Genomic DNA, 27,474 nt, shown 5'->3' with positions numbered 1-27,474 from the left:
TACAATAAATAGCCTTGTGGGATAGGTGACTTTTGTTAAACTTTGGTGGGAAATGAGCCTCGAAATCTGCCGTGTTTCCCCTCAAACCTACAATATTCATCCTCTGCACAGCAATGTCATAAGGGCATTGAGCTGGAAGCCAGAAGACCTGTTATGCTGCATTAAGACTAAGTTTCTCACCGTGATCCAGCACAATGACTGGCCCATGATGGGGGGTTCAATAACCATTCTTTAAACGACAACTTGTAAAAAGGTTATGGGTACAATAAGATGATTCTTAAGCTCCAAAGTGTTCTGACTTCTCAGTTTGTCTAAGCAATGTCCTACTTTAAAGCAAACTGAAATCCCAAACCCACTCTGAAGCCTCTAGAATAAGGCTCAAATTAAAACTCCTCTCACATTAGAACGATTTGCTTTTGAATTCTATCCATATTCATTAAAAGATCTTTATGCAAACAACTAATGTTTATCCTTCTGTTTTTATTTACAAGCGCACTATCTTCACTACATCATCATTTCATTGTTGTGTATACCTCTTATCAGTGGATTAATTGTTCGTTCACAAGAGCAGAGCTGGGTCTCATCTCTGGATCCACCCTCCCAGTGACTATTCCCTCTAGCCCAGAGCCTTGCACTGCTCCAATGTTTTATGGATGGAAATGAATCAGTTGCAACTACCGTTAGCTCATCTGCTTACACAGTATTTAAACCCGGTAAGGCATTTGCGCATGTGTATAAAAGCCCTACCCCGTGATCAGCCCTCTAACACGACCCTTTTCAACAGGAAGGGTAAAGTTAAAGAAAAAAAACCTGTAATAATTCTGAAGTCCGTTAAAATATGTCATATACTAGTTCTCAACTGTGTGCCTTAGTATTTCGTTAGGAATAGGAATTGGCACTTAAATATTCTTTGGCGAGGGTTCAAGATTTCGACCTGTGTAAGGCTAATAAATGAAATCAGGAGATGAAAGGTGGGTGGGAGGATGGCTTCGTAATAAGGGGCCTCTCATCTACTGCTTGACGCCCTCCCTAGGCCATTTTAACAAGTCCATTTTAGTTCCCCAACCGAACTTCCGGAGGAAGGCCGTTGACATGCTGGCCCTCCTTCCGCGTCCTCCGCAAGGCGCGCGAATAAACAAACATGATTGCGTTTTCGTTTCATCAGCCAAGAAAACAAAACGAAATTATTCACCCTTAATTGAAGACCTAAAGGCCAAGAGGTCCCCGGGCGCGGCCTACAGCAGGATAGGGCCGGACCCGAACCCCAGCAGGGAGCACGCCCCTCGCGCTCCGGCGGCTTCCGCTTTACCTGTGGCGAGGCCTATGCCTCGTGGTCTCTCTCGCAGGGGCCACCAGACTGGCCGGGCCGCGCGAACTGCCCCTCAGCACAGATACCCCACTTGTCTGCCCGCCCGCCGGTGGCTCCTAGCTCCCTAGCCACGTGGGCTGAGGCCGGAGTGGGCCAGACCATCTGCAAGGCTGCGCGGGGGGAGAGCGGGCGGCGTGCGGGGGACAGAGCCGGCCAAGGGCCACAGGTTTCCCTTCTCTTGCGCGCCGCCTCCCTCCAGACTCTTCCACTTGGAATCTAAAGCCACCGCGAGTCCCTAGAGATGCCCGTCCCCCAACACCAGCCGGGGCCGGGCGAGTGGAGCCCCCCGCCCGAGGCTGCGTTGGCGGCGCCGCGACCCCGCCCTCCCGCGCCTGTCCTTCCCTCTGCTCCGTTCCTTTGCTTCTCGCCAGACCCGGCCCCGGCGTCCAGCTGCTTTCTCGCTGCGGCTCGTCACCTCCGGGGTCCCAGCCTCCACGGGCCGGGGCCGCCGCCGCCGCAGGACGGGGCGGCGGGCCATGGCGTCCTGCGTGGGGAGCCGGACCCTGAGCAAAGATGATGTGAACTACAAGATGCATTTCCGGATGATCAACGAGCAGCAAGTGGAGGACATCACCATCGACTTCTTCTACCGGCCGCACACCATCACTTTGCTCAGCTTCACCATCGTCAGCCTCATGTACTTTGCCTTCACCAGGTGAGGCGGGCCGGGCTGCGCTGGGGGCGCGCCTTTGGGCGAAGGGAAGGGGCGGATGGGAGGCCCTGGCGGGGAGCATGGCCGGGTGAGGAAGTGGGCTGATTGCTCCACGCACACGCTCTTCCACCGGCGGGTATGTCACCTAGCACACCCAGCTTCCTTCCCGACAGCTCCTCTGGACCGGCGTTCGTCCCTACCCTCCAACCCACCCCCATCCCCGCTCCCATCGCGACCGCCACCCCTCTCCATACCACCTTTCCCCATACAGCGCCTCGGGCCACATCAGGAACACTCGTGGGTCACCTAGCACGATCTCCTCCCCCGCCCTTCTCCCGCGGCTCTCAGCGTCGCTCCCCACACACATCACGACACTGGCCCCCTCCTCTCCGGCCTCCGTCCCTGCCTAGCACACCGCATGAATCATCTGGTATATGCACCACTTTCAGCACATACCTTTTCACACTGAAAATACCCCTGCCTTCCACGCACCATACGCAGGCCCAGGACACAACCAGACCCCTTCCCGCGGAACTCCTCCAGTATTCGCCGCTACCCGCGTCCACAAAATGCACACGTGCGGTGCACTCCAGTCTGTATGCATGGCACGCAAATCATCTCGCGTAACCCTTCCCCCAGCCTCAAACACCACTGTCTATACCACAACAGAAACCGCGGCCGTGGACACACACATCACAGTGGACATTCCAGCACTGCCACACAGACACGAACTCACCACACATCACACAGTGCACGCTCTGTTCTGTTCATCACCTAACATACATGCTGAAATGAGACATTGTCAGGCCACTGTGGCAGTGCCTGGTGCATCATAAATGCTATGGAAAGTGTTAAATGAAACGCACAAACCTCACACACTGTAGCATAACTCTCATATCCCCCTGAAAACACACCCCCACACACTCAAAGCACTTCTAATATATACCTGTGCATAGGAGTTAACCCGGCCCAACTTTTGTCAGCCCAGAGCTTATAACTCTACCTCACTGAACATGTGGCCCTTCAACCCCAAGCCAGGGAACTGATTCATGCCTAAATGACAGGCACACCTTGGGTCCTACTTATAAGGATTTATGTTTTCTGAAGGAACCTCTTTAAAGAAAGAAAAGGTGTGCCTATACCATGCTTAAAAGACCAACCCAGAGAACTGGAGTTTGGGAGCCACACTGTTGGTCTCAAGACTATTCGCGTGACCTTGGTTAAGTTATTTAACCTTTCTCTGAGACTCAGGATCCACCTCTAAAATGGGGATAAAATATGTACTTACCTCATATGGAGTTATAAGGATTAAATGAATATGTGTGAATGCACTTAGCAGAGTACTTGGCACATGATGCATAATTAATGTCAGTTACTTCTCTCCTAGTATATTTATCCAACAATCAATGGTTCTCAGCCCAGATCTGCAGAAACTGTGCAGGGTTATATTCGGTGGCCACAAGCATTGAGGGAACTTCTGGTATTTAGTGGGTGGGGATTATAAATGTTTATAACGCAAGGGATAGCATTGTACGACAAAGAGTTGTCCCTTACACACAGTCATACATGTGCACCTACACACTTGTATACACACAAGTGCCAATGGTGTCTCCCTTGAGAATCAGTGCACTTTTTCAGATTTTCATAAAACTAATAATGTCCTCCTACATCACACTTGTTCCTTATCTGCACAATCCATTTGACTCTTGATTCTTATTTTGTCAGTGTTTATCTATTTGCATGACTCTATCTAAAGCCATAAAGCATATAAACAATTACTCTTAATGACTGAGGGAAACAGCTACTATTATTGTAAAATATTCTGCTAATGCTCTGCAGCGGGGTAAGACCAGATCTTTCCACAGTATCCAACCAAGAACATATTTCTAGCTTTGGAGAGAAATCAGTCTTGTCCCTATTTGTGGTTGCCCTCAAATACTTATCATGTCATCTGATTTTACCAGCTAGTAGCTGTGTGGCCCCTTAGTTTTGCGAAGTCTCAGTTTCCTTATCTGTATGTAAAGTGAAAATATCTAGTAATACCTGATAGGATTTTGTTATAAGGGCTCAATTCATTTTTTTAGATAATCTGTATTTAGCTCCATGCATGACAAATATTAAGTGCTCAGTAAACATTAGCTATTGTTATTATTACATCATTTCATTGTATGCTAATGCCTTCTAAATTATGTTTGTCACTGAGTGAGAGTGTGGTGTGCTCTATAATTAAGAAAAAGGATAAAGACATTGGAAAAATGGACAGTGCTTTGCTTGGATAACATACATCCCTGTTTCATATTAACTTCAGTTTCACTTCATCTCGTGTGGGCTGGCAAGAGATGGAATTAGTGCAGGAGTTTCTTTGGAACTTAGAAAAGTAATTATGGTATTTTATTTTAAATAATGAGAAGCAAGAATGAGCAGTTTGTTTCAACTTTTTATCTTTAATATTATTCTAGGCCCTTTCAGAACAGATCCCTCTTCCTCTTTTCTAATACAGAAAGTCACATTCTTCTGGAATTTCCCTTTTACAGCATATTCTGCCAAAGCATTCAATAAATTACAACAGAGAAACTATGAGAAATGAATATGAGTTTTAACAGCTTGTCAAACGTAATAGAGAAGGCATAATCTGAACCTCAGGCTATGGCCTTTTCCAAAAATGATAATAATTTTACTTCTTCCACCAATTTCAAAGAGACAGAAGTCACATATTAAAGAACTACTTAATAACAAGTTTCATGTTATAGAAAATCATAAGCAACATTGGTACAATTAGTACTTACTGTGTCTTACTCATTTTTTGTAATGATTTGTGACCCTTTAAACCGGGACATTACAGTGATAGCTCTGTCTTCTTCCATAAAGACTGAAGGTAATTACTTCTTAAAGTTTGTTTTTCAAAGACTAGTAGTTGAAGAGAGCCAGTGATAGAGTACTTTCGGGGTGTCAGATTACCCGTATGTGTGAAACAGTACCTGGGTCATGTCACATGCTGCAGAGACACAGCAAGAATTTAGGATTGGCAAGGATTAGATGCCTCTCACAGAAGTCTGAGACAAGTTTGGACTTATCAAGCAGTTCTTTTGTTAAATAACAACTAGGCCAACTCGCTGTTAAATCATAGCGTTTAAACCTCCAGTCCCTATCACTGACAATAAAGCCAGATGTTATTGAATCATTCCCCCTAAGATTGGAAAAGCTCACTTTGCCACATTTTAGGATAAGTATTTTTAGAAATTAAATGCTTTGGCGTATGTCTTATAAGTTTGTTCAGCCAAAGTAGGGCAAGGAGAGCCTTTCCCTTAAGCTCAGGGTGCCTCATATTTACGCTGCTTTCATAGGTTGGTAAACTTGGAAATGTTGAATGGCCTTACTTTCAAAAACTCAGGCTTTAGATTTGAAAACACCGACATTTACGAAATCACATTCGTAACAGCTCACTCCCTCCTTAAGAGGCACCTGGCAGTAAAACAGTGGCGTCAGTCTCTCCAGTGACACTTGTCCAGCAAAAATCATCACTTACCCAGAAGAGATTGCCTTCCTGCAGCTTCCTGCACCTAAGGGATCATCTGCTTACCTATGGTTTCTCCTTGATATGGGACTGAGGAGGCGGGTGAGGGCAGGGAAATGGACAGACTTTTGATTGATTGATTTTTATTTGTTTGTGATACTGGTTTTCACTTCATTTCCTTTAGTGGCTTTGGAGCTGCAGCTCTTCATCTTATCACGGAGCCGTAGTTCCACCTTCTGTGTGTCTTCCCTCCTGGATGCCTGCCAGCCTTCCCTGTTCTTTCCCTTTAGACCATATCAATTCCCATTAGAAGAAAATAACTCCTGACCCTGCTGACTCAGTTGTCTTGAGCCTGTTTCCTTTATGTACATCATGTTCTTTCTCTCCCAATAACAGAAGGCCTGGCCGTCCTTGTTCCAGGACACCAGCAATGTTAAATGATCCTCCATATCGGCTGTGTGCTGGGGCTACACCAGCCTTGGAGGTGTAGGAGCGCACTGTGTTAGGTGGGGCCATCTAAAGAGGTCCAGTTAACAGCCATCATAACATTTGTCTTCCTCATTTCCTATTTGAATCATAGTTTTTATTGGATTTAAATAAGCACCTTTTAGGGACTTCCCTGGCAGTCCAGTGGTTAAAGACTCCGTGCTTCCACTGCAGGGGGCGCGGGTTCGATCCCTGGCCGGAGAATTAAGATCCCGCATGCCCCATGGTGCGGCCATAAATAAATAACCACCTTTTAATTATCCTCTCTTATCCTTATTTCTGGTGTTTTATGTCCTTAATAAGATTATACATTTATTGAAGGAGGAAATGTGTCATATTTCTTTGGGGTCTTCTGTAGTAAATAAGCATCTGAGTGACTCAGATATTTATTTGGTTTAGATGATGCTTACCTCAGAGAATTTACATGCCCAGTATTGCTGCCTAGTGTTTAGCATTTTAGGTATAATTCTATTACCAAGTGTAATATAGTTTATCTTGTGATATAATCCCTCTAGCCCCAGATTTCTATAGGGAAGTTATCAGCGTTTTAGGCTCAACAAATCTGGAAGCCAGGGGCTCGTCCAGGCAGCTAGGACTGCTTTCCTGAGCCCTAGGTCCTGCTGGCATCACATTTAATTTAGTTCAACAGTCCGCACTCCGCCCAGCCCAGGTCTCCGCCATCCTGGAGTTCATCTAGTTTATCTTCACCAGGTCCAGTTGGGCCTCAGTAGCTTTCAGAGCTGTCCTCCTATGCCCATGCCCAGGCTTTGGCTCAGCAAACCCCCTGCTCTCTGGGATAGACACTCCCAGGCCTTGACTCCATTTCCCTCCAGTCCATCCTCCACACTGCTTTCCTCATGACCTTTTGAAATCGAGATCGTGATCTCATCCGTCCCTTGCTTACACTCTTTCCCTGGATCCCCATCACCTATAGCACGTGCTTGCTGGACCCTAATGCCAGGATGGCACCTCTCTCTGACTGGAGAGCACCTCCTGCCTACCCGTGAGCCCATGGCATTCCTGGCAACGCACCTGGATGGTCCCCCTCCAGACACCTTTCTTGATTGTTCCAGGAAGCTCAGAGGAAGAAATGTTTATATACTTCTCAACATTTTTTTTATTATTGTATCTCTCCTGTTGTAGTATTTGTTTCTGTATCAATTTCTTGAGGCCAGATATCTCAATCATCACAGAATACAAACCCAGTAAATGCTAAATGAATCAAATATAAAAAAATCATTTATACAATATGAACTTTCAAAAACTATCACTCTTCTCTTTTAGTTGATATGTTAGCTATAATTCTTTTTTTTTTTTTTTTTTTTTTTTTTGCTGTACGCGGGCCTCTCACTGTTGTGGCCTCTCCCGTTGCGGAGCACAGGCTCCAGACGCGCAGGCTCAGCGGCCATGGCTCACGGCCTCAGCCGCTCCGCGGCACGTGGGATCCTCCCGAACCGGTGTCCCCTGCATCGGCAGGCGGGCTCTCAACCACTGCGCCACCAGGGAAGCCCAGCTATAATTCTTAAAAAGAATCCTAACTTTTTATAAAATGAAACGAATGTAGTCTTCAAAGATAATACCAAAGCTAGTTAGCATCGGTCCACCTTGTAACCCGGGACTGAGTTTTCCATTGGGAGAGAGGATCCTTAACAGTGACTAGCCTTATAAACCTGAGCCTACCTGTGTGTCTCAGTTTCAAGGATTCCTATTAAAGAGATAGAAAGGAGAAGATAGGAGGGGGAGAGGGGACAATCAACTTTGCAGCCTTAGGAGTCAGGATAGAGTTCTTACCTTCCTGGCCCCAGGGAGACAGCCTTGTCTAAAAATTGTCTGTGAGTGAATGGAGTTTGTTTTCCCGGTCTCCTTGCCCACTGCCTGTAGCCTGTTGTTCAAGTTTAAGAATCTGAGTCCAAAACTCTTTGAGTTCAAACCTTTGTTAAAAAAAAAACCTCAGGGCTTTCCTTATACTTGTCCCGCTTTTAGGGTTCTCTCCTGGGTAGTTACCTGTACTCAAACAGGGGTGACAGAAGGAGTTGAGATGTTTGAGTACTTGATTGGTCAGCACTGGGGCAGGAAGGTGCAGTGGAGCCTGTGGACCCAGGCCGTGACTCCCTCTCACGTTACCTGGGTCTCGGGCCCGCTCAGCCCTGGCCTCTTGCTCTTTCTGGCACCCACCACATTGAGAAGACCTGCTCTGTGCCAAGCGTTGTGCTGGGGCACTGGAGATACAGTGGGTGAGTGAGATGGGGCCTGAAATTACAATTTTACTCTAATCCATTCAGTATTTTCACTGTGTATGGTCAGGGCTACCCCAGCGTGCTTCTGGGGCTCCTCCTAAATTTAGCAGAATTTTAGGGAAAAGGACTCTGCTTCCCTGAGCTTGTCGGTATCATACCGGTAAGGGTAGCAGTGTTGACCTAGAGCCAGCATTCCAGAAGCCCTGGCACCTACTTCACTCTGCCTCTATTTGTCGTAACTGTGGGCAAGATAAAGCAAGAGCTTTATTTTCTTCATCCTTCAAGTAGAGATAATACTCCCCCACAGAACTGTGGAGCAGTTCAATCAAATGCCAGCTGAAAGGTCTTTGGAAAGTTCAGAGCCCCAGAGACCGAGGCACTTGTTATTAGAGCCTCAGAGGACCTAGGAAAGAGGTCAGGGCACTGCCACGGCATCACACTTGAAAGCTTGAAGTCCTTTTATTTTTTGTTGCTGCAAAGTAAAATGTCTTATTTGAGCAAGAATCCTGAGGCCAGGAGAAGTCAAGATGGGGATCTGGCAGCCCTGACTGCAGGTTATGAGCTCCCCTGGGAAGTGAGAACTACGTTGCCCCCTCAAAGCCTGAGGAGATGGTAACAACCCCACAAACAGGGGCCAGTCTTGTGTGAACAATCGAGGTGGTTTTTTGGTTTTGGGGGTGTCTTATCAGGTTAATCAGAGACAGTGCCAGCGAATTGAAAACTTTTCTCTCAGGCCAAAGTTATACTAAGATAATAATTTAATTTTTATGTCTTATTGTGCTTTTCATCATGATTCTCTCAAGAATCAGGACCAAGTTTGTTCATCTTTGTCCCCAACGATAGGTGTCAGCTAGCTGAGGGGATGGGTGGACAGACATTGTAAACTAATAACTGACAGGCCCTCTGTGCCAGGCACTGTTCTAAGTCCATCGCACGTGTTAAGTTATTTTATCCTCACAACAACCCTGTGAGGTAGAACTATTATTACCCTTTGATATACTGAGAAGGAAACCAAGGCACAGAGAGGTTGAGTAATCTGCCCAAGGTCACACAGGCTGATAAGTGTGAAGTCATAATTCTGGTCCACGCCGTCTGGCCACAAGCCTGTCTTCCTTGTCACTGCACCAAACAGCCTCCTAAAGGGGGAAAAACTTAGACTTTGGAGTCAGTAAAATGCAGATTATGATCATTTCCCCCCTTTGAGGGTGTTAGGAAGATTAAGAGAGCTAACATGCAAAGCAGCTAGCTAGCTTTCTGAGTGTGGCACAGATCTAGTGGATGTCCAGAGATAAACCCTTCTTGTCCTGTAATTGAGGGTCTCTTGAGTCAGTAGTGTGGTCTTTGGGGCCTTTGCAGCCAAGTTGCTTTTCATGGTTAACTATGGAAAATGTCTGTGTCCCTCGGCATATGGTTAAGTCTCTGGATTACTGGGAGCTGAGAGAGAAGAGGCCACGCCAGAGCTTACAGAATGGCCCTGTGTGGTCAGCTTGTCAGGAGGCCGGTGGCATGGGCAGCCTCCGCAGTCATGCATTCCATTCTTTCTGCGCGCCCACCTCTTGCAGGGACTGTGCTGGATGCCGAGGGTACACCCTCTGTAGTCTCAGGAAAGCCAGAGGGTGTATCTGGGGCTGCTAGTCTGATAGGACTCAAGATTTCTTCTTTAACTCACCTGCCTAGCCTTCAATCTTTGATCACAGGAGTTTGATCTTCCTGTACTGTATGTTTTCAGTTTTGCCAAAGACCTTGCTGTCCATCTTTGATACTTTTTGTTTTTCTAATTAGGCAAATATAAAACAGCCAACTTTTCAGACTCGCTGCTGTTTTATTCAGGTTTCATTGGCCTTTTTTTTTTTACTTCTGAAACTAGGCCATTCTTTTGATCCTGTCTTTCTAATAAAATGGCTTAAAATTTACAAAATTGCAGTTTCATTGTTTTATCACTGATCTCAAGTTCTTACAAATTTAATGTTGATGTATAATTGACTTTTTTGAAATGTAACATACCTACATTGCTTAAAATCCAAGGTACCCCAAAGGGTATACATTGAAAAGTCTCGCCCCACTCTTCTTTTATCCTCTTTGGAGAAAACCAGTGTCACCATACCTTGGATGGATTTCCAGAGACATGCTATGCAGCCATGAGCAGAAGTTACAAGTTATATATACATATACACGCTCTCTTTTTTGCATAGAAAGTTGCTTACTATACTCACTAATCTGCAAATTGCTTTGTTTACTTCATGATCTCTTAAATTATTCTGTATCAGTTAATTCATTAAAAGCTTCCTTCTTTTTACAGCTGCCTAGTACTCCATTTTGAGACGGAGCCATAATTTACTTAATCAGTCCCTTTTCGGTAGACATTTAGTTGTTTCCAAGTTTTGCTAATACACATAATGCCACAGTGAACAACCTTGTACATATGTCATTTTTGCATAAATGAAGATATATCTGTGAGATACATTGTCATACATGGAATTGCTGGGTCACAGGGTATATGCATTTGTAAGTTAATATGTTGCCAAATGGGGCTCCATAAAGGTGGTATGTGAGAATGCCTGTTTATTTCTGCATAGCCTCACCAGCTCAGTCATTAAATTTTTACCTTTGTCCATAAGGTAGATAATAATGGTCTCTGTGTGTTGTTTCCATTTCCCCATCTCTTACCATGAACAAGGTTGAGCATCATTTCTTTTCACTTGCCTCAGAGCCAATGGATTTTTCTGCTCTGTGAACTGTCCCTTCATATCTTTTGTCCATTTTTCTATTTGCTTTTCTTTGTCCATTAGTTCTTTCTGTTAATTGATTTGGGGGGAGAGCTTTGTAATTAGGGGAATTAACCCTTTGCCTTCATATGAGTTGCAGATATTTTTTCCAAGTTTATGATTTTGTTACTGATTTCTTTGCCATGCAGATTTGTCAGCTTTCTCCTTTATGACTTCGGAGGTTTGTATCGTACTTTCGAAAGGCCTTCCCCACTCTGAGATTGTTGTGTTTTATTTGGGGGTTTTGGGTTTTTTTTTTTAATTCTCCCATCATTTCTTCTAGAATTTTGTTTTGGTTTCACTTTTAGTTTCTTGAATCATCCAGAATATATTTTGGTATAACTCGTGAGTTAATGGGACTACATCTTCTTTTCCTAGGCCACATTTATTCATTTTAGCCTCGCTTTTATTTTGAAACTTACAAATTGCATGCCCTGTCAAACTCTCATGCCGTCCCTGTGCATCTACCATGAGTCAGGTTAATTTAGGATGACAGATAAGTTTTCATGAGGCAGTTTGGCAAAGAGGAAAGATCATCATCTTCAGAGTCTAGCAGGCCTGGTTTTGAATGCTGGCTCTGTAACTTCTTACCTCCACAATCTTGGGCAAGTTACTAAACCTATCTGAGCCTTTGTTACCTCAGATGGTTGATAATAGCCCAGTGGGTTGTGACAATTAGAGATAATGTCTAGAAACTGCCTGTTCAGTGCCTGGCACACAGTAGACACTTGATAAACAGGAGCTATTATCATTGCTGTCATTATTAGCAATATCAGTAGCGTGATTTGGTCTGAATGAGGACATTGTGTTCCTACCCTCACTGTGTGTAGCCATCCTTCAGTAAAAGTTGGTGTTCCTGGAAGTTGGATATGGGGCTTCTCTGCATAAGCCAGAGGGCATGGCAAGTGCCCTGGTAATGGTCGGGCTGGCATTTTTAGGTTGTGTTCATGACCTCTGGGCAGGTGTTTAATTATTAGTATGTCCATTAAAATAAGATTGTACTTTTTAATGCACTTCCTTCCTGCAGAAGGAAGTCTGTCTGATTCTGTAGTTTGGTTTTGTAATCAGATCTCTGAAGGTAACAGCCAAGCATTATTTGCCCAGCATTAGTTTAGGGTTACTTGGCCATATGATGATCTAGGAAACGTTTAAGATCTGTATGATCTCTTATTTCAGAACCTTATGTTCAATCCTGTCATAAATCTGGAAATCATTATGAAATGATGATTTACAAAATATCCTAAGGTATTTTGGTATTTGGGTGCAGAAACTGAGCAGCCTAAACAGAAGTTGGCATCTAAGTTAACTTCTGCTTCTAAACCAACACCCCAGGACCCAGTCCTTAACTAGGTAATTCATTATTGTTTCATTCCATACCTTTTCATGTATGTATTCCAATGCTCTAGAACTTCTTTCTACGCAAACTTGGTTTTCTTCTAAGATTTTTTTTGACCTGTTTCTTTTCCTTTAGTAATATTTAATCTTAATTTAATAATTGTCTTTTGAAAACTCTTTCACTACAGTCCTTCTCTAGATCAACCCAACTTCTTTTATAATTTTAAGATTTATTGCTACCAGTCTCATCATCTCTAAACTATCTCCTTCCATTCTGTTTCATCTCACATTTTCTGTCTACACATCCTGCGTCTTTCGAAACTGAAACACTGAACTTCCCTCTCCCAAGCTTCTCAATAATTATCAATACTTCAGAAAATTTTACTGTCATGTATTTCTCTTTTCCCACTTTTGTTTGCTTCTCTGAGCCCCAAATATGTTACTAGACTCTTCTTTTTTGTTGCAAACTCTAAATTCTTCACCATCAATGTTAAGAAAATTTCCATTTGGGAAATTTTGCTTCATTTTAAAACAGTAAATTTTCTTCCATAATCAATAATCAGTCCAGAAATATATTGAGGGCCTATTAGTGAATAATTCCCTGCCATTAGGAGTTTACTTTCTACAGAGAAGATAGACAACATATAAACCAACAAATGTAATCATTTCAGTTACTGGGGTTATAGAGGAGTTAAACACAATAATACATTAGAAATGACCAGGCAGGAGAGGGGGGAAGCTTATCTCCTATTTACAATTCTTTTGCTTCTGCTCTGAGTTTAAATCTTGTATTTTGTTTTCTCTTAATTTTTCTTTCTTTTTTTTAAGATTAATTTTTATTGGAGTATAGTTGCTTCACAATGTTGTGTTAGTTTCTTGCTGTACAGCAAAGTGAACCAGTCATATCCACACGCTCTTAATTTTTCTTTTAACATTTTTTACTGGTGCTTTCTGCTTATGTGACACTGCCCCATTTTTATTCATCCCTTAGATAGCCAACTGCCCATATTTGACAAGTGACTGCATAATCTCATTGCATTATACCCTTATTCCTTATAATCTTATGCTTCCTTTCTGATTCCTGAACAATTTTTCTGCCACCGTCTATGTAGTAAAGGTCACCTTTAGTTAGTCTTAAAACCAAAAGGTATTTCTCCAAAATAAATCTTACCTTTTGACATCCTGGGTATTTTTAATTTTTTTTTTTTAAAGAACTGTGATTCTCAAATGCTTGTCTGAGCAGAATGTATGTTGGGGTGTGAGGTTGCCAATTGCCTTCCTCACCAGAACTGGACTTGACTATGTGACACTGTATTATTTTAAGAAATGACAGTGAATAGTAAATAGTGTGTGTAATGACTTAGCTGAGCAAAATAAAGTTAGCAATCCCCCAGTTTTTAGAACATGGAACTCTTACTCCTTCTAGGGTGACTATTTAGATCCAGAAATGAATACTCAATGTTCCTTTTCTATTTTCAGGGATGACTCTGTCCCAGAAGACAACATCTGGAGGGGTATCCTCTCCGTAATTTTCTTCTTTCTTATCATCAGTGTCCTAGCTTTCCCCAATGGTAAGTGATGTAACGCTTTATCTCATTTCTCCTGTGCATTGTGCCCTTGTTGGTATTTTTGAGATGCATGTCATCTGGAAGATGAAACTAGAGGGTGGAATAAAAAAAGGCTCTTGAGTGTTGTATGGTGGTTAAGGGCACAGGCTCTGGAGACAGACTGCGCTTTCTGCCACTTCCTAGCTCTGTCCCTCTTTAAGACATTTCTCTCTGAAATGGAGAGAAGTACAGTTGTAAGGGTTAACTGAATTAAAACAAGTAAAATACTCTGAACAATGACTGACAAATTGTAAGCTCTCAATGAATGTCAACTATGATTCTTGTTGCTGTGTTTATTATCAGCCGAGTCATAAAACACTCAATTACTGTTCAGTTACTCCTTTCTTCCTAAGGACAGGGTCAGTGCTCTAAAGAGTATTACTTAAATAATTGTTGTCTTAACTGTAAACTTTGTTGGGATAAGAATTTTCATTATCAGTTTAAAAGAAATGATTACTGTGAAATTTTCCCCATCATGATTATAGAGTGAGGCAAAAACCTTGGTTTAAAAACTAGTTTGGTATCTTGCCATACTTAAGGTTCGTACCTTTCCTCTGAGTTGTCCCTTATGAGTTGCTTTATTTTTTCTTCTTCCCCTTTAGTACTTTCTCCCTGGAGCATTCTCTATTATTCTCTGTGAGTGATTTCTAAACGCTCACTTTTTATATCCTGTTTCTGTTTTTTTTAAGCGTTTTTGTTCTTGTTGTTTTTGTTTGTTTTTTGATGTAGACCATTTTTATAAGGTCTCTATTGAATTTGTTACAATATTGCTTCTTTCTGTCTTATGTTTTGGTTTTTTGGCTGTGAGGCATGCTCCCCAACCAGGGATCGAACCCACACTCCCTGCATTGGAAGGCGAAGTCTTAACCACTGGACCACCAGGGAAGTCCCTCCTGTTTCTTTTACACTTAGGATATTTTGTAACTGTTTCAATCTTTTTTTATGAGTTATGCTCCGTGGGCCCTGCTCAGGTTTTAAATGGGATGATTTAAGATGTGCTTCTTCTCCATCCTCCCATCGTCGAATATAATGTGTAATATTAGGAGCTCATTATGAATGTTACGGATTGTTATCTGAAGCTGTGCTGTGGTGCTAGGATTCTAATACCAATTCCAGTGCGTGTGGCGGGGGGTTGGTGTCCCTGCACCAACAGGCAAGTTGCACACCAGCTGGGTGTCCTACAGTGCTACTCTATTCTGACAGTGTCTACCTGGAGGGAGCATCAGATTCCACAGGTTAAGTCCCACAAGGCTGCTGCTGCCCCCGCTGCAGATGCTAATCACAAGTCCAGGGTGTCACCTGTGCTTCTGACCAGACGGCTATAAATCCTCCTTGGGTTTGATTAATTTGTTAGAACAGCTCACGGGACTCAGGAAACCAGTTTGCTCACGAGATGACTGAGATTATTAATCAAAAGCCAGATGAAGAGATGCGTAGGGTAAAGTCTGTGGGAAGGGGCGAGCAGCGTCCATGCCCTCTCCGGGCGCGCCACTCTCCCCAAATCTCCACGCCCTCACCAACCCAGAAGCTTTCTAAACCCTACCCTTTTAGTTTCCTATGGGAGTTTCAGTACGTTGGTATGATTGATTAAATCTTTGGCCATTGATTCAACCGCCAGCCCCTCCCTGCTCCCCAGAGTTCAGGGGGTGTGGGGCTGAGGGTTCCTGCCCTCTAATCCCATTGTTGGCTTCACTGACCCCCATCTTGAGCGGCTTCCCAAAAGTCACCTCATTAACATAACAAAAGATGCTTCTCACTCTCATCACTTAGGAACTTCCAAGGAGTTTAGGATTCTGTTCCAGAAAGGGGACAAAGACCAAATACTTACTTCTTATAAATCACAGTATCACACATGGCAAGTCCTGTAGGCCTTCCAAAATGTTGGCAGTGGAATTTCGTTCTGTATTTTTGTGGGTTCTGCTGGTAGCATAATAATCCAACCAGTAAAACCATGATTCTGAATCCTTCAGGGAATGGATTGTTCTAGATAGCCAAGTTATTTGGCAGCTGAATTTAGCTCTCTAACCACTCAAGCTTTTAGATTAAATTTTACTTTTATTTTTGTTATTGTTATTATTATTTTTTTTAGTGAAAGCCTTTCAAGATATGAAAACCTCTGTCTTAGTATAGGCCTCTATAATAGAATACCATAGACTGAGCGGCTTAAACAGCAGGAGATTCATCCTGTGGCAGAATTCTTCTCCAGCTGTGAACCTGTGAAATCAAGCAAGTTCTGTGCTTACAGAATACAGTAGTGGGCCAGGCACAGAGTAGGCATTCCCATTCCCAAAGGAAGAAACAGGAAAGAAGGAAGGGGTGACAAGCCTCAGGCAAGTCCAAAACATAGGAAGGCAAACTCTAGGAGATCTCTCAAGGCTCGAGAATAATCCTCTTCGGCTTGATGCTCTGCCTTCCAGACCCACTGGAGCAGTAGTCTGCCTCCACAGCTTTCCCAGTGGGGGTCGAATCCCCAGGGCTCCCGTCCCCTGCCGCAGCAGAGCCAGGTGTTGGTCTTTCCCTTTGAAACCAAGGTGGAGGTAGTCCTCCTCCCCTCCCCCCATGGCCCTGTGGTGCAAATGACAGCCTGGATGATCTCTGAGCCACCTCGGAGTCCTTCCTCCTATGTCTTAAAGGATAGCAAATGTTCACAGTCAGGTAGCTCTGTGGTTTGGCCCTGTAGGGTCCAGGAGGTACAATAGTCTTCAGCTTCTGGGTTAGAATTTCAACATATGAATTCTGGGGGGGCACAGACCTTCAGTGCACAGCACCTGCATACCTTATGCAGGTATGACCAACATAGTCTGGCCTTTCCACAATGATGAAAGTTCTGATGATGCAGAGTGACTGGAGTATGAAGATAAAATATTCAAAATATAGATAGGTCATGGAATGCAGGGGGATTGGGCGCTCTGGCATTCGCTTTCTAGGAAAAGTCCCCAGTGTTGAACAGCTGGTCTAGCTATTTGCCGACTTTCTTTTTCCTGCCACTTCCTTCACATAAAATCTCAGGATTTTAGGTTTAGGGAGAGCTTGGACCTTATGGAGCCCATCCTTTCTTTCAAGGGTGCTGTGCTATAGTGCAACTTAAAGTGGTCACTTGGGGCATCAAGCCTGTTACACACACTGAAAATACCAGAGGCTATGGGTGGTCCCCCTGAGCTCTAGAACCTGGCCTTACAAAGATGGAGTAAGAATACAGCCCAGAAAGAGGAGATTGTGAGCTGCATCTCAGATTTGATACCAACACAGGGTCTATGGCCACCAGAGTCCCTAGGGAAGGTGAGTAGGTAGTGGTCACCATCACCCCCCTCAGCCTTCTACCTTCTGTATCCTGTGAAGTTCTGCTGCTTACTTCCCGGCCATCACTTGATGCCGTGAACATTATTGTTCTATGCCCTCTATTCCTATTTCTCATCTTGTCTGTGCCCTACCATCCTTTTTTTTTTTTTTTTTTTTTTGCGGTACGCGGACCTCTCACTGTCGCGGCCTCTCCCGTTGCGGAGCACAGGCTCCGGACGCGCAGGCTCAGCGGCCATGGCTCACGGGCCCAGCCGCTCCACGGCATGTGGGATCTTCCCGGACTGGGGCACGAACCCGTGTTCCCTGCATCGGCAGGCGGACTCTCAACCACTGCACCACCAGGGAAGCCCCTAAATTTTTATTTTTAAATCAGTCAATCAGAACATAGTACGTGTGCAGGAAACTGATCAATCCAAAGGTATGTCTGTTCTTCAAGTCTCCAGCTTTCCTTGGCTGTGTGTTCATTGTTTCCTAGTTCTTCACAGCTTCAAAGGTTGCTTTTCTGCTTTTTAAAAAATTTAAACTTGCTCTTTCTGAGAGCCATTTTGGAAGTTTGAGGATTCTCAAAGATCAGTCTCTCCATAGCCATGATTTTACAGATATCCCTTCTGTGGAGCTTTGGCAGGAGCTGGGCTTTGGGGCTTCATTAGCAGCTGTTTTTCTTGAGGTTCCAAAAGCCCTGAAGGTTGGGGGATTAAATCTGTTGGACGTGACATTTTGCATGATTTCTGCTGATTTTTCCTCTCTTCCTTCATGAAGACATCTAATCTTCAATGTCCACTTACCTGGCTGAGTCTCTCATGGTGGGACTGGGCTTTTGTTCTCCTCTTGGAAAGATAAAAGTTGTTTGTTTTATGCTTTTCTTATCCTGGCTGCCCGGACTTTGTGATACACACAAAGCGGGGAGGACCCACAGGGCTCATGTAGTTCAGCCTGCTCCATTTACGGCTCAGGAAGCTGAACCCAAGGCCGTCAGTCACCCCTGAGCTGCCACCCAGCCGCTGATGCCGGCCTGCTGTTAGGGCTCCGGCTCCCACACATTTCTGTACTTGGCGAAGTCCTGGCCTTTTCTCATAGGAGGCCCATCGTGAGGTGTTTCGTCTCTGTCTTCTACGTGTTTCTATCTCCCTCCGCTTCTTCTCTCTGTCAGTCTCTGGCTTTTCTTTTTCCCAGGAGCACAGTCTTAGGGCCTGAGCTGGCCCATGCCTAGTGTGCTTTGGACCTCACGCCCAGCGGCGGTGGTTGTGCCTTTGCTGCTCTGGAGCCCAAATGTCAGCCCGCAGATTGATCTGAACCTTCCGCCACCAAAACCAAGGGCTCAGATTTAGAAAAGGACAAAGTCCATTCAGTATTCTGTGCAGGAAGGACAAGGACCTTAGGGAAGCAGTGCTTGGAGGGACCATCTTGCAGCCACGTGTACAAAGCAAACACAGTGTCAGCCTTGTTCTCTAAAGAGCCATTTGCTCACACTTTACATCAGATTAGTAAAACTGTAAGTCTTCCACATTAAAGAATGCTGTTATTGAATATTTTTTAAATTGGGGGTGGCCTTGGAGGGCGCCCTAGAGATGATGGGGGAGCTGGCAGGCACTGGGAAAGGGTACTCCTGGGCATGTGGCTGCCCCCCCTCCCCCCAGCTGGCATTCAGACTACAGCCTTTGCAGGAGCCATGGTGCTAGGTGGATGCTTCTCCCAGTGCAATGGACATGACTCTTCTTGTTCCAATCTCATCACCTTCTCTTCCTCTCTCCCCACCCTTGGCACAAATTCTCAAATTAAGTAATGGAATGAATGGGAGCAATGGAGCCCAGCATTTGCCTTGTCCTTGAAAGGCAGTTTTGGGGAAGTGCCCGCAGTGGACGGCATTCCCAGAATGGCTCTGTTCTGGCAACTTCAAACGCATTTATCCTTGACCTAGTAAAGGCTGCCCTGAATGTTTAAGTATAGGCCTAAATTTGGTTGTGTCCATAGTTCTCATATGTGTGAGTTTACACATGCTCTCTGTGTGCTAGAATTGATCAACTCCTACAGGAGGGGCCCTCTGGTTCTTTTTGTACAGAGTCTAGATAGCAAAGAAGGCCCTTGACTTTCTCCATGAGGTTTATAACAGTCAGGATGCTTTTGGCCACAAGTAATAGGAAACCCCTTTCAAAATGGCTTAAAGGATAAATAAAATGTTTGCTTTCTTACATTACAAGAAGTTCTGAGATAGAGTGGTTCAGGGCTGACTAATTCAGCAGCTCAGTGACACGTGAAGACCCAGGTTCTTTACCTGTTTCTGCTCCACCATCTTCAGCAAGATGCCTGTGCTTTGCTGCCCTCGTGGTCTTGGGACAGCTGCTGCACTGCTGAAATGTAGTCACAGAGAGTGTCCAACAGAACAGGAGGTCATGTCTTCCCATGCATCTTTTTAAGAGTGAAGAGGGCTTTTCTAGAAACCCCCCAGCACACTTGCTCTCACTCCTCTTTGATTAGGCTTAGGCCACATGCCTCTGCTCCAAGCAGACCTGAGGACAGGCGTTTACAGTGGCTGGAGGACATCAGAGGCACATCATAGATCTCTAGTAGATCTTCCCTGACTGAAAGAATAAAAGAGAAACAGGATAACCTCCACTGGCTTAGAATTTACCCCTGAGTTACATGGGGGAGGAGTGGAGACTCGGAATTTCATTTGACAGTCAGCAGGGTGAGTGGCGGGGTGAGGGCTAGAGTTCCTTCCTTCAGTCCTACAAACAGACATGGAGAGAGACCCTGAGGGGAGACCTTGGAGGCAGAGGGTGTGTTACCTACGCCCGCTTCTTTCCTGCTGTCTTCTCTCCCATTCTCTCTCTTTTGGTTCCCTTGAAAAAACTATTTTACATGCCACGTCCACCTCCTTATAGCAACTGACACTCAAGTGTAAGTGTAATTTTGACTGTGCCACTGTGTCACTGGAGTGTAATTACAATTGCATCACTCTCGTCACTGCAGTGAAATTTAGAAACCTGTTGCATCTCCAGCTGGCTGTGAGATTTCTTTCAACAGGTGACTTCTGTGTGCTTTTCCAGCTCCTGAGGGCCTCCATGGACTCTTCCTGCCCTTCCCCCACCCCCGCCCCGACCCAAACCACCACAGCCTTACCCTGTACCCCCAGTGCCCGGCCCAGAGTGGCCTCTCAATCAATATATGTTGAATTAAGAATGAATCTGCCAGGAAAAAAGTTCACAGATTAGCCCTCTCTTTTCCTTTCCTCATCTGCAAGAGTAGCACCATTCAGCACTTCGTCAAGGTATTTTGAAGAGAGTGAGATAACTAGTATTTCTTGATTTTCCTGCGTTTATCCTTCCCTTTCTCCTTTGGCCTCTTCTCATTTCTCTGAGCTGAGATAGTGTGAATCACATCTCCTTGACGCATGAAGGTGGTAAAAATGAGGGGAAAAAAAGGTACTATGTCCCCCCATTCTCTGTCTCCCACTCCACTACTTTTTCTTGTAGAAAAATTCTTTCTTAGGTTTGAAATTTGCTTAGAGATCATTTTATTCCCCTTGTCTAGGTTTTTCCTAGAGGAATTTAAACTTTCAAATCATACAAATCAAATATCTCATGATTTTTTTTGTCAATTATACCACATAAAGCTGAAAAAGAGATAATAAAGAGAAGAGGCAGACTGAGAGGACCCGAAGGCACAGATGTGCAGCTGCAAAGATGCAGCTTCTGACTCTGGTTAAAAGGATCCTGCCTCCCTAGGGTTGGTCCCTGGAACTCCATTATTCATGGATATGACAGTAGGTTGCTGGCTAGTCAAGCTGTGATCTTATGGTTTTTGTGTGTTTTTTTTTTTTTTGCAACTTTATTGGAGTATAATTGCTTCACAATGGTGTATTAGTTTCTGCTTTATAACAAAGTGAATTAGTTATACATATACATCTGTTCCCATATCCCTTCCCTCTTGCATCTCCCTCCCTCCCACCCTCCCTATCCCACCCCTCCAGTCGGTCACACAAAGCACCGAGCTGATCTCCCTGAGAGCTGATCTCCCTGACTTCCGAGGAAGTGTTTTAAATGCTTGCTTTCTCAAGGCAAAGTCGTTTGGTTTCTATTTTCTTTTGAAATAAAACTTGCTCTTAATATCTGATTGAAAATGATGTATTCTAGACATAGGGACTGATGAGAAAGTAAAACATGTAATTTTTCAATGTGCCTTGTAAGAAAACCACCTTTGTAAATAAAACCAGCACTTGTTTCTCCATCACCACCCTGAGACACCTTCCCCATCTCTCCTGCATAACTGAACTGAAGACCCAGACTCTTCCAGGCAGCTTTTACCAAATAAGAAATAAAGTATAGACAAGAAGCCCACCGTCAGATGGGTCACTCCTACTGATGTCCTGGCCATAACACTGATCAGAGGAAGACCACCAAGAAAATAGTTTGCTGGGGAATAAGACCTGTGGAAAGGTACTGGGATGAGGTAAATGTTCCGGGAAGGCTATACTCACCTGGGCAGGTGGATGCTGTAGGAGGCTTTCAGGGTGACTTGACCAGAGCAACCAAGTGTGGGTGACCTAGTGAGCATAAGTATGAAGGCTTCTCATACAGGAAAAGGCCAGCCTCATCCTTGATATTTTAAAAAGCAAAATAGTATTTTCAGCAATATTCTTGTCTGTGATGGTGAAGAGGCTCCTCTTTGTGAGTAAAGCTACAGGCATGCACTTCTGGAAATACTACATGAAAGCATTCAGAATTTCTTCTCAGAAAGAAGAGGACAGATTGGATGACTGAAGTAAGGCCTGGGTTGGGTTTTAAAGTTAGCAACTGAAAGGTCACCTAACATTCCAGGGCCTTATCTTGCCTTTTGTAGGCAAAAGGGCCCCGTGATCTGTCCTCACCACCTGGTTCAGGACAGCAGAGCTCCTCGGTGCTCTGCTGTCTGTCTGAAACCCACCGCCTCAGATTTCTGAAGCCTTCCTCAGAGCAAATGCAAGGCAGAAAGGACTTTTTTAAAAATTGTATTTTATGAGAAACACTTATGAAGTAATATGATGATGTACAAATGGGATATTAGAGAAGAGAGGAAAAAATTCAATAGCAGCAAGTCAAGATAAGCCTTTAATAAACCAAACTGCAGTGCAGTAAGATGAAAATTCTCTTTCCAGGCCCTGGAACGTGTGTCTGTCTCTGGAATCACAGCCGGACAGAGAGGAATACCTTGGGCTGAAGCAGTTACCTGTTAGGTTAAGGAGAGCTTAAGGCCCCATCAACCCCAAGTTCCTCAACCACTCTATCCTCTTATTTACTCTGGAGCACACTGCTTAGGGTTAGATAGAAGAAAGGGCCGGGTTCTGTTTTCCAAAGGCTGCTCTTAAAGTAATCATAGGCCAACGACGACTCTGGAGGCCTTTCTACTGGTGGATGTGATGCGCGGGAACGTGTATCAGTTCCCTGCCCCCTCCCTCACCTTGCTTATCAATTCCACATCGCAGCAGCGCTAAACATCACTTACAGCTTGCTTCTCTCTTGCCCCCCTCCTGGCCCCGAGACAAGACAGTCCTGGTTCAGACCGTCAACTCCTCCCCTCCCCCCTCCCCCTCCCCCTCCCAAGCTGGCCCAGTTCTGACAGTTGATGGGAAAGTGCACATGGGCTCTCAGACCTGAAGTGCAGTCCTGTGAGCCGTGTGACCCTGGGTGAGTTACTTATGCCCCAGTGTCTTTATCTATAAAATGGGAATGATGGTGGTCCTCTCACCACCCCACTGCCAAGTACCAATTGAGCGTGGAATTCTGTTGCGAGCCAAATAATAGATCATAAAATTTCAGAGTTTCACCTTGTAAGAAGAAATCATAGAGAAAGCTGGGGTCCCACGTTATGTCTAAGGGGTTAATTCAATAGTTTGGATGGTCATACAGAGTGAAGTAAGTCAGAAAGAGAAAAACAAATACCTATGCTAATGCATATATATGGAATCTAAAAAAATAAAAAAGGTTCTGACGAACCTAGGGGCAGGACAGGAATAAAGACGCAGATGTAGAGAATGGACTTGAGGACACGGGGAGGGGGAAGGGTAACCTGGGACGAAGTGAGAGAGTGACATGGACTTATATACACTACCAAATATAAAATAGATAGCTAGTGGGAAGCAGCATAGCACAGGGATATCAGCTTAGTGCTTTGTGACCACCTAGAGGGGTGGGATAGGGAGGGCGGGAGGGTGGGAGACGCAAGAGGGAAGAGATATGGGGACATATGTATATGTATAACTGATTCACTTTGTTATAAAGCAGAAACTAACACACCATTGCAAAGCAATTATACTCCAATAAAGATGTTTAAAAAAATAGTTTGGATGAAGTAATGCTTGCAAACGAAACTGCTACCATAAGACAAGTCATTCCTGGTGACAAGTCAAGCTATTAAAATTACTTAAAAGAAGACAAATTTAGCCATCAGTTTTCCAATAACTTGTGAAGAAATTTAACCAGGTTATGTTACCTGGGAGGGAATTCTGGTTTCTATGCTTTGCTGTGCCTTTTTTGAGAAAACAGCTGATTAAAAAGAATACAGGTGTCCCGTGCTGTCTGAGCCTTTGCTGTCAGAACTCAGAAATCGAACAGACACAGATAAACTTTCAGACAAATCCCTCACTTATCTGAGCTCTCTCAACTTGCCATCCAAAACTCAGACACCATATTATTTTGGATAAAGTAGAGTCCCTCAAACTTAACTCATCTTCTGATCTCTCCTCATTTAAACTCAGAAACTGAATCAATATGGAGGGTGGAGGTACTTGTAACTGATATTACTAAAATGAACTTGATTCATACAAAGAAAGCAGTTAGAATGTTTCAGTGTGGTCTCTTTAAGAAGAGATGGGCCCTTTAGAATGAGTCCCAGAATAAAATTTACCATGTAATGTTTGCTGCAGAGAGGATTCCTAGGCATAAGCAACAGAAGCTGACTGTGCTGCTGCAAAAGCCTGTTCTCCGATACTGACTGGCTGGAGGAATCCTAGGAGGGCTAGGAAGCCAGGCCCCAGGCTAAGCTTCTAGGAGCTGGTGGCACATCACCCAGGCCTGGTCTAATGAGTGAGCCTTGGCTACGGTCTGTCCCACCATCACGTGTACAGAGAACTCTAAATGGAACTGCCTCTGCCACAGTCGCCAGAGCCACCTTCACCAATGTGAGGAGTGCCACCTCCCACTAGTGTCCCTGCTGGCCTGGGCCAAAGGGAGAGGAGAGCTCTGCATACTTACCTCCACTGTCACCCGCTCCTGATGTTGTCTGGCGTGGGTGCGACTAAAGGACCCGGACCTGCTTATAAGGAAGCTGAGCAGCAAGCTTTGGCATCTCTCCTGGAGATGTGGGATCACAATGCTAGAAATCCTCCAAGTGCAGGAAGGCGTTGGCAGCCCCAAATAGGTCAGGTGCCCTCTAGAACAATGGTCAATATTTGCGAGCTGTAACCCTTCAGTTGGTGGTAAATCAGTTTAACAGATCAAGGCCCAGCTTACTTGCGTTTGTCTTCTATTATTTTTTTTATTTTTTATTTTTTTGCGGTACGCGGGCCTCTCACTGCTGTGGCCTCTCCCGTTGCGGAGCACAGACTCCGGATGCGCAGGCTCAGCAGCCATGGCTCACGGGCCCAGCCGCTCCGCGGCATGTGGGATCTTCCCGGACCGGGGCACGAACCCGTGTCCCCTGCATCGGCAGGCAGACTCTCAACCACTGCACCACCAGGGAAGCCCCTATTATTTTTTTTAATGAAATAAAATAGAAGACAGTATTGTTGTATCACTTGTAGTAAGAGTAAATTTCATCCTGTGAAACTTTGGTTTCCCTCCTGTGGAATCTGCATCTGTGTATCTGAGCTAGTCAAAGGTATTTTGTTACCACAGGTCATGATCAAAAGCTCCTGCACCAGTGTGTTCCACTGCTCCAAGGGTTTGCTTTCAGTGTCACTCCCCATTGCACTTGTTTTCCAGGCACTGGTATTTCTCTCTTTTATTGTCAGAGCCCCTCAGTGTCTGCTCTCTTTCTCTCTCTCTCTCTCTCTCTTTTTCTCTCTCTCTCATACACACACACACAGACACACACGATGTCCAGTAGCTCCTGGGGGACTGTGAGGTTTCTTGTTAATGTCCAGTAAGTATTACATACAGTTAAAGGCTGGCCTGGTGACCTACTCGCTGTTATAACATTGTGTCCACGGGAAATTATGATCTGAGTTCTGAAGACAAAGCTTTAAAAAAAAAAAGCCTCTGTTGAGATTGGTGCCTGTTACAATTGTGGGGAATGGTTGTTACAATGTGGATAAAATATTTCAACCTAGACTTTGACCCCAGAGTATTTATGTAGAAAAAAAATTTTAACAGTGGAGAGCTTTTTTTAACCCTTTATCTCTGTGGAGATCAGCATCACTGTCTTTATTTTAGTCTTGGTTTGAAAGCAGTCTGTTCTGACCTTGTGATGTTATCTCTGCAGGTCCGTTTACTCGACCTCATCCGGCCTTGTGGCGAATGGTTTTTGGTGAGTTACCCATTAGTCGGTTTAAAAATCCATTCTACTTGAAGCAAATCTTTTTCTGTATATTATAGCAGTTTTCCTTACCAGTCTACTGTAAAACTTAATAACTGTTTACTTTTTGGTGTTCCTAATATCATTTTTTTATTAAAATGCGCTGCCACAAAAAAGTGCTGGTGACAGCTGAAATTCTCATACACGTGAACTGTTTCAAGCCCCCACCCCTACCCCTCTCACCACCCCGCCCCCATGCTGTTGTCTGTTAATGCACAGGATTTGACATGAGGGAATGTGGCTTGTTCTTCCTGACATTGCTATTCGCTAGTGCAAGCTCACGTGCATCGTATGAGCACGTTTGTCTCGTCAGCATCCAGGAGGGACTGAAACCCCAGCAAACTCCCCAGTGTTGTGAATGGGAAAAAACTTAGAAAAAGAGAAGTCTTAGCACAGAGCCCTGATTTGAACTAAGGTTTAGTGATAAGCATCTCATATAAATGTTGGATCTCTTATGGTTACTTCATTTCTAGTCCAAAGACTAAAACCACCTGAGTGGATTTAAAGCATATCTTCAGAACTTCAGATATTGGCTTCATCTTACCTAAATAATCATCAAATAAGTTATACAAAGTTCAGAAAATTTAATCTTATGAAAAAGGACCAAAAAATGGACATTTGGCTCAAGTTTGTTTATTTTTCACCCTTCAGAGATTATAGGCAAATCTCTTTGAATTTAGTAATGAATCTTGGTCGTTCGTTCAGCAGGTGTTCACCGAGTCCTTCTGCGTGGGTGCCTGCTCTGGCCCGGAGGCTGCAGGTGGAGGGGCCCCGGGCAGGGAGGGCAGGTATAGCAAACACACTGTGAAACAAATCAATAATCAAAAAATAGCTGATGCCACGAAGCGCTAGGAAGTTTATTAAAACCACAAGAGGCAATAGTGATTAGGTAGCCGCTTTCACTTTCAGGTGAGGGGTGGCTTGAAGGAAGTGTGCTTAAGCAGAAACCCACCTGTAAAGAAGGATCCAGGCAAAGATGCGGGGAGGAAGGCCAGGCTAAGGCAAGACTGCCAAAGTGGTCCCCAGCTAGCAGAGGCTTGGTGTGTCCCCAGTCAGTGTGGCTGGAGGGTAGCAGGCCTGGGAGTAGTGAGAGAGGCAGTGTTGGGCACAGATGGGACCCCACAGGGCCTGTGAAGGGCAGGAGGAAGTCCTGGGAGGATTTTTTTTTTTTTTTTTTTGCAGAGAAGTGCATGATTCATTTACATTTCTTAAAAGATAGTCCTGGGTGCGTTATACTTATAGCTCATGGACTTAATATTGCTGCTTGAAGTTATGTCGTTTTTAGCTAGTTGGCTACACCTGAGTTTTTCAGATTTCAAATGGTCCATCATAAGTAATGAGCAGTTTTATTTCTTCCCTGGGATCATGGAACACTTGGATAACCTGATGAGAACTATAGACCCTTTCCCAGTACACACATGCTCACACCCCCCCCCCACACACACACAGAGTTCTGTGACTTATATCCGGGGCTTCAGCCACGTTGAAGACCAACTGTGAACTCTAGGTCAAGAGGCTTCTGCTCTACAAACACTTTCTTTCTGTCTTAAAATAATTATTTCAAAAGGGTGTAGTGGGGGGTGTTTGAAGTGAAAATCTGTAAAAGTAGCTGGTACATAATATATAAGAAGGTTATCATATAAGCTTGCCTAAAAACAC

At 44.5% G+C, this 27,474-nt stretch overlaps 2 protein-coding genes across 3 annotated transcripts in view; one reads left to right on the top strand and one right to left on the bottom strand.

The window, feature by feature from the left end:
* MTERF3 (mitochondrial transcription termination factor 3) overlaps positions 1 to 1,450 on the bottom strand; it is a 28,787-nt gene extending 27,337 nt beyond the window's left edge. Inside the window, exon 1 of one of the 2 annotated variants that reach the window (XM_082601615.1) lies at positions 1,310 to 1,450. The gene's annotated coding sequence lies outside the window, so the exon portion shown is untranslated. The other variant, XM_082601616.1, reaches the window with a different exon arrangement.
* Positions 1,451 to 1,719: 269 nt separating this feature from the next.
* Positions 1,720 to 27,474, top strand: part of PTDSS1 (phosphatidylserine synthase 1) — a 67,041-nt gene continuing 41,286 nt past the window's right edge. Inside the window, exons 1-3 of the mRNA XM_082601611.1 lie at positions 1,720 to 2,024; positions 13,838 to 13,929; positions 25,723 to 25,767. Of these exons, the coding sequence (XP_082457737.1) occupies positions 1,846 to 2,024; positions 13,838 to 13,929; positions 25,723 to 25,767 (316 nt within the window). The 5' untranslated portion in view covers positions 1,720 to 1,845. The remainder of the gene's footprint in view (positions 2,025 to 13,837; positions 13,930 to 25,722; positions 25,768 to 27,474) is intronic.

This window comes from Mesoplodon mirus, assembly GCF_964341445.2.
Source record: "Mesoplodon mirus genome assembly, chromosome: 16".
NCBI lineage: Eukaryota > Metazoa > Chordata > Mammalia > Artiodactyla > Ziphiidae > Mesoplodon > Mesoplodon mirus.
Note: the sequence above shows the minus strand (reverse complement) of the source record. Positions and strands in the feature narration are given on the sequence as shown.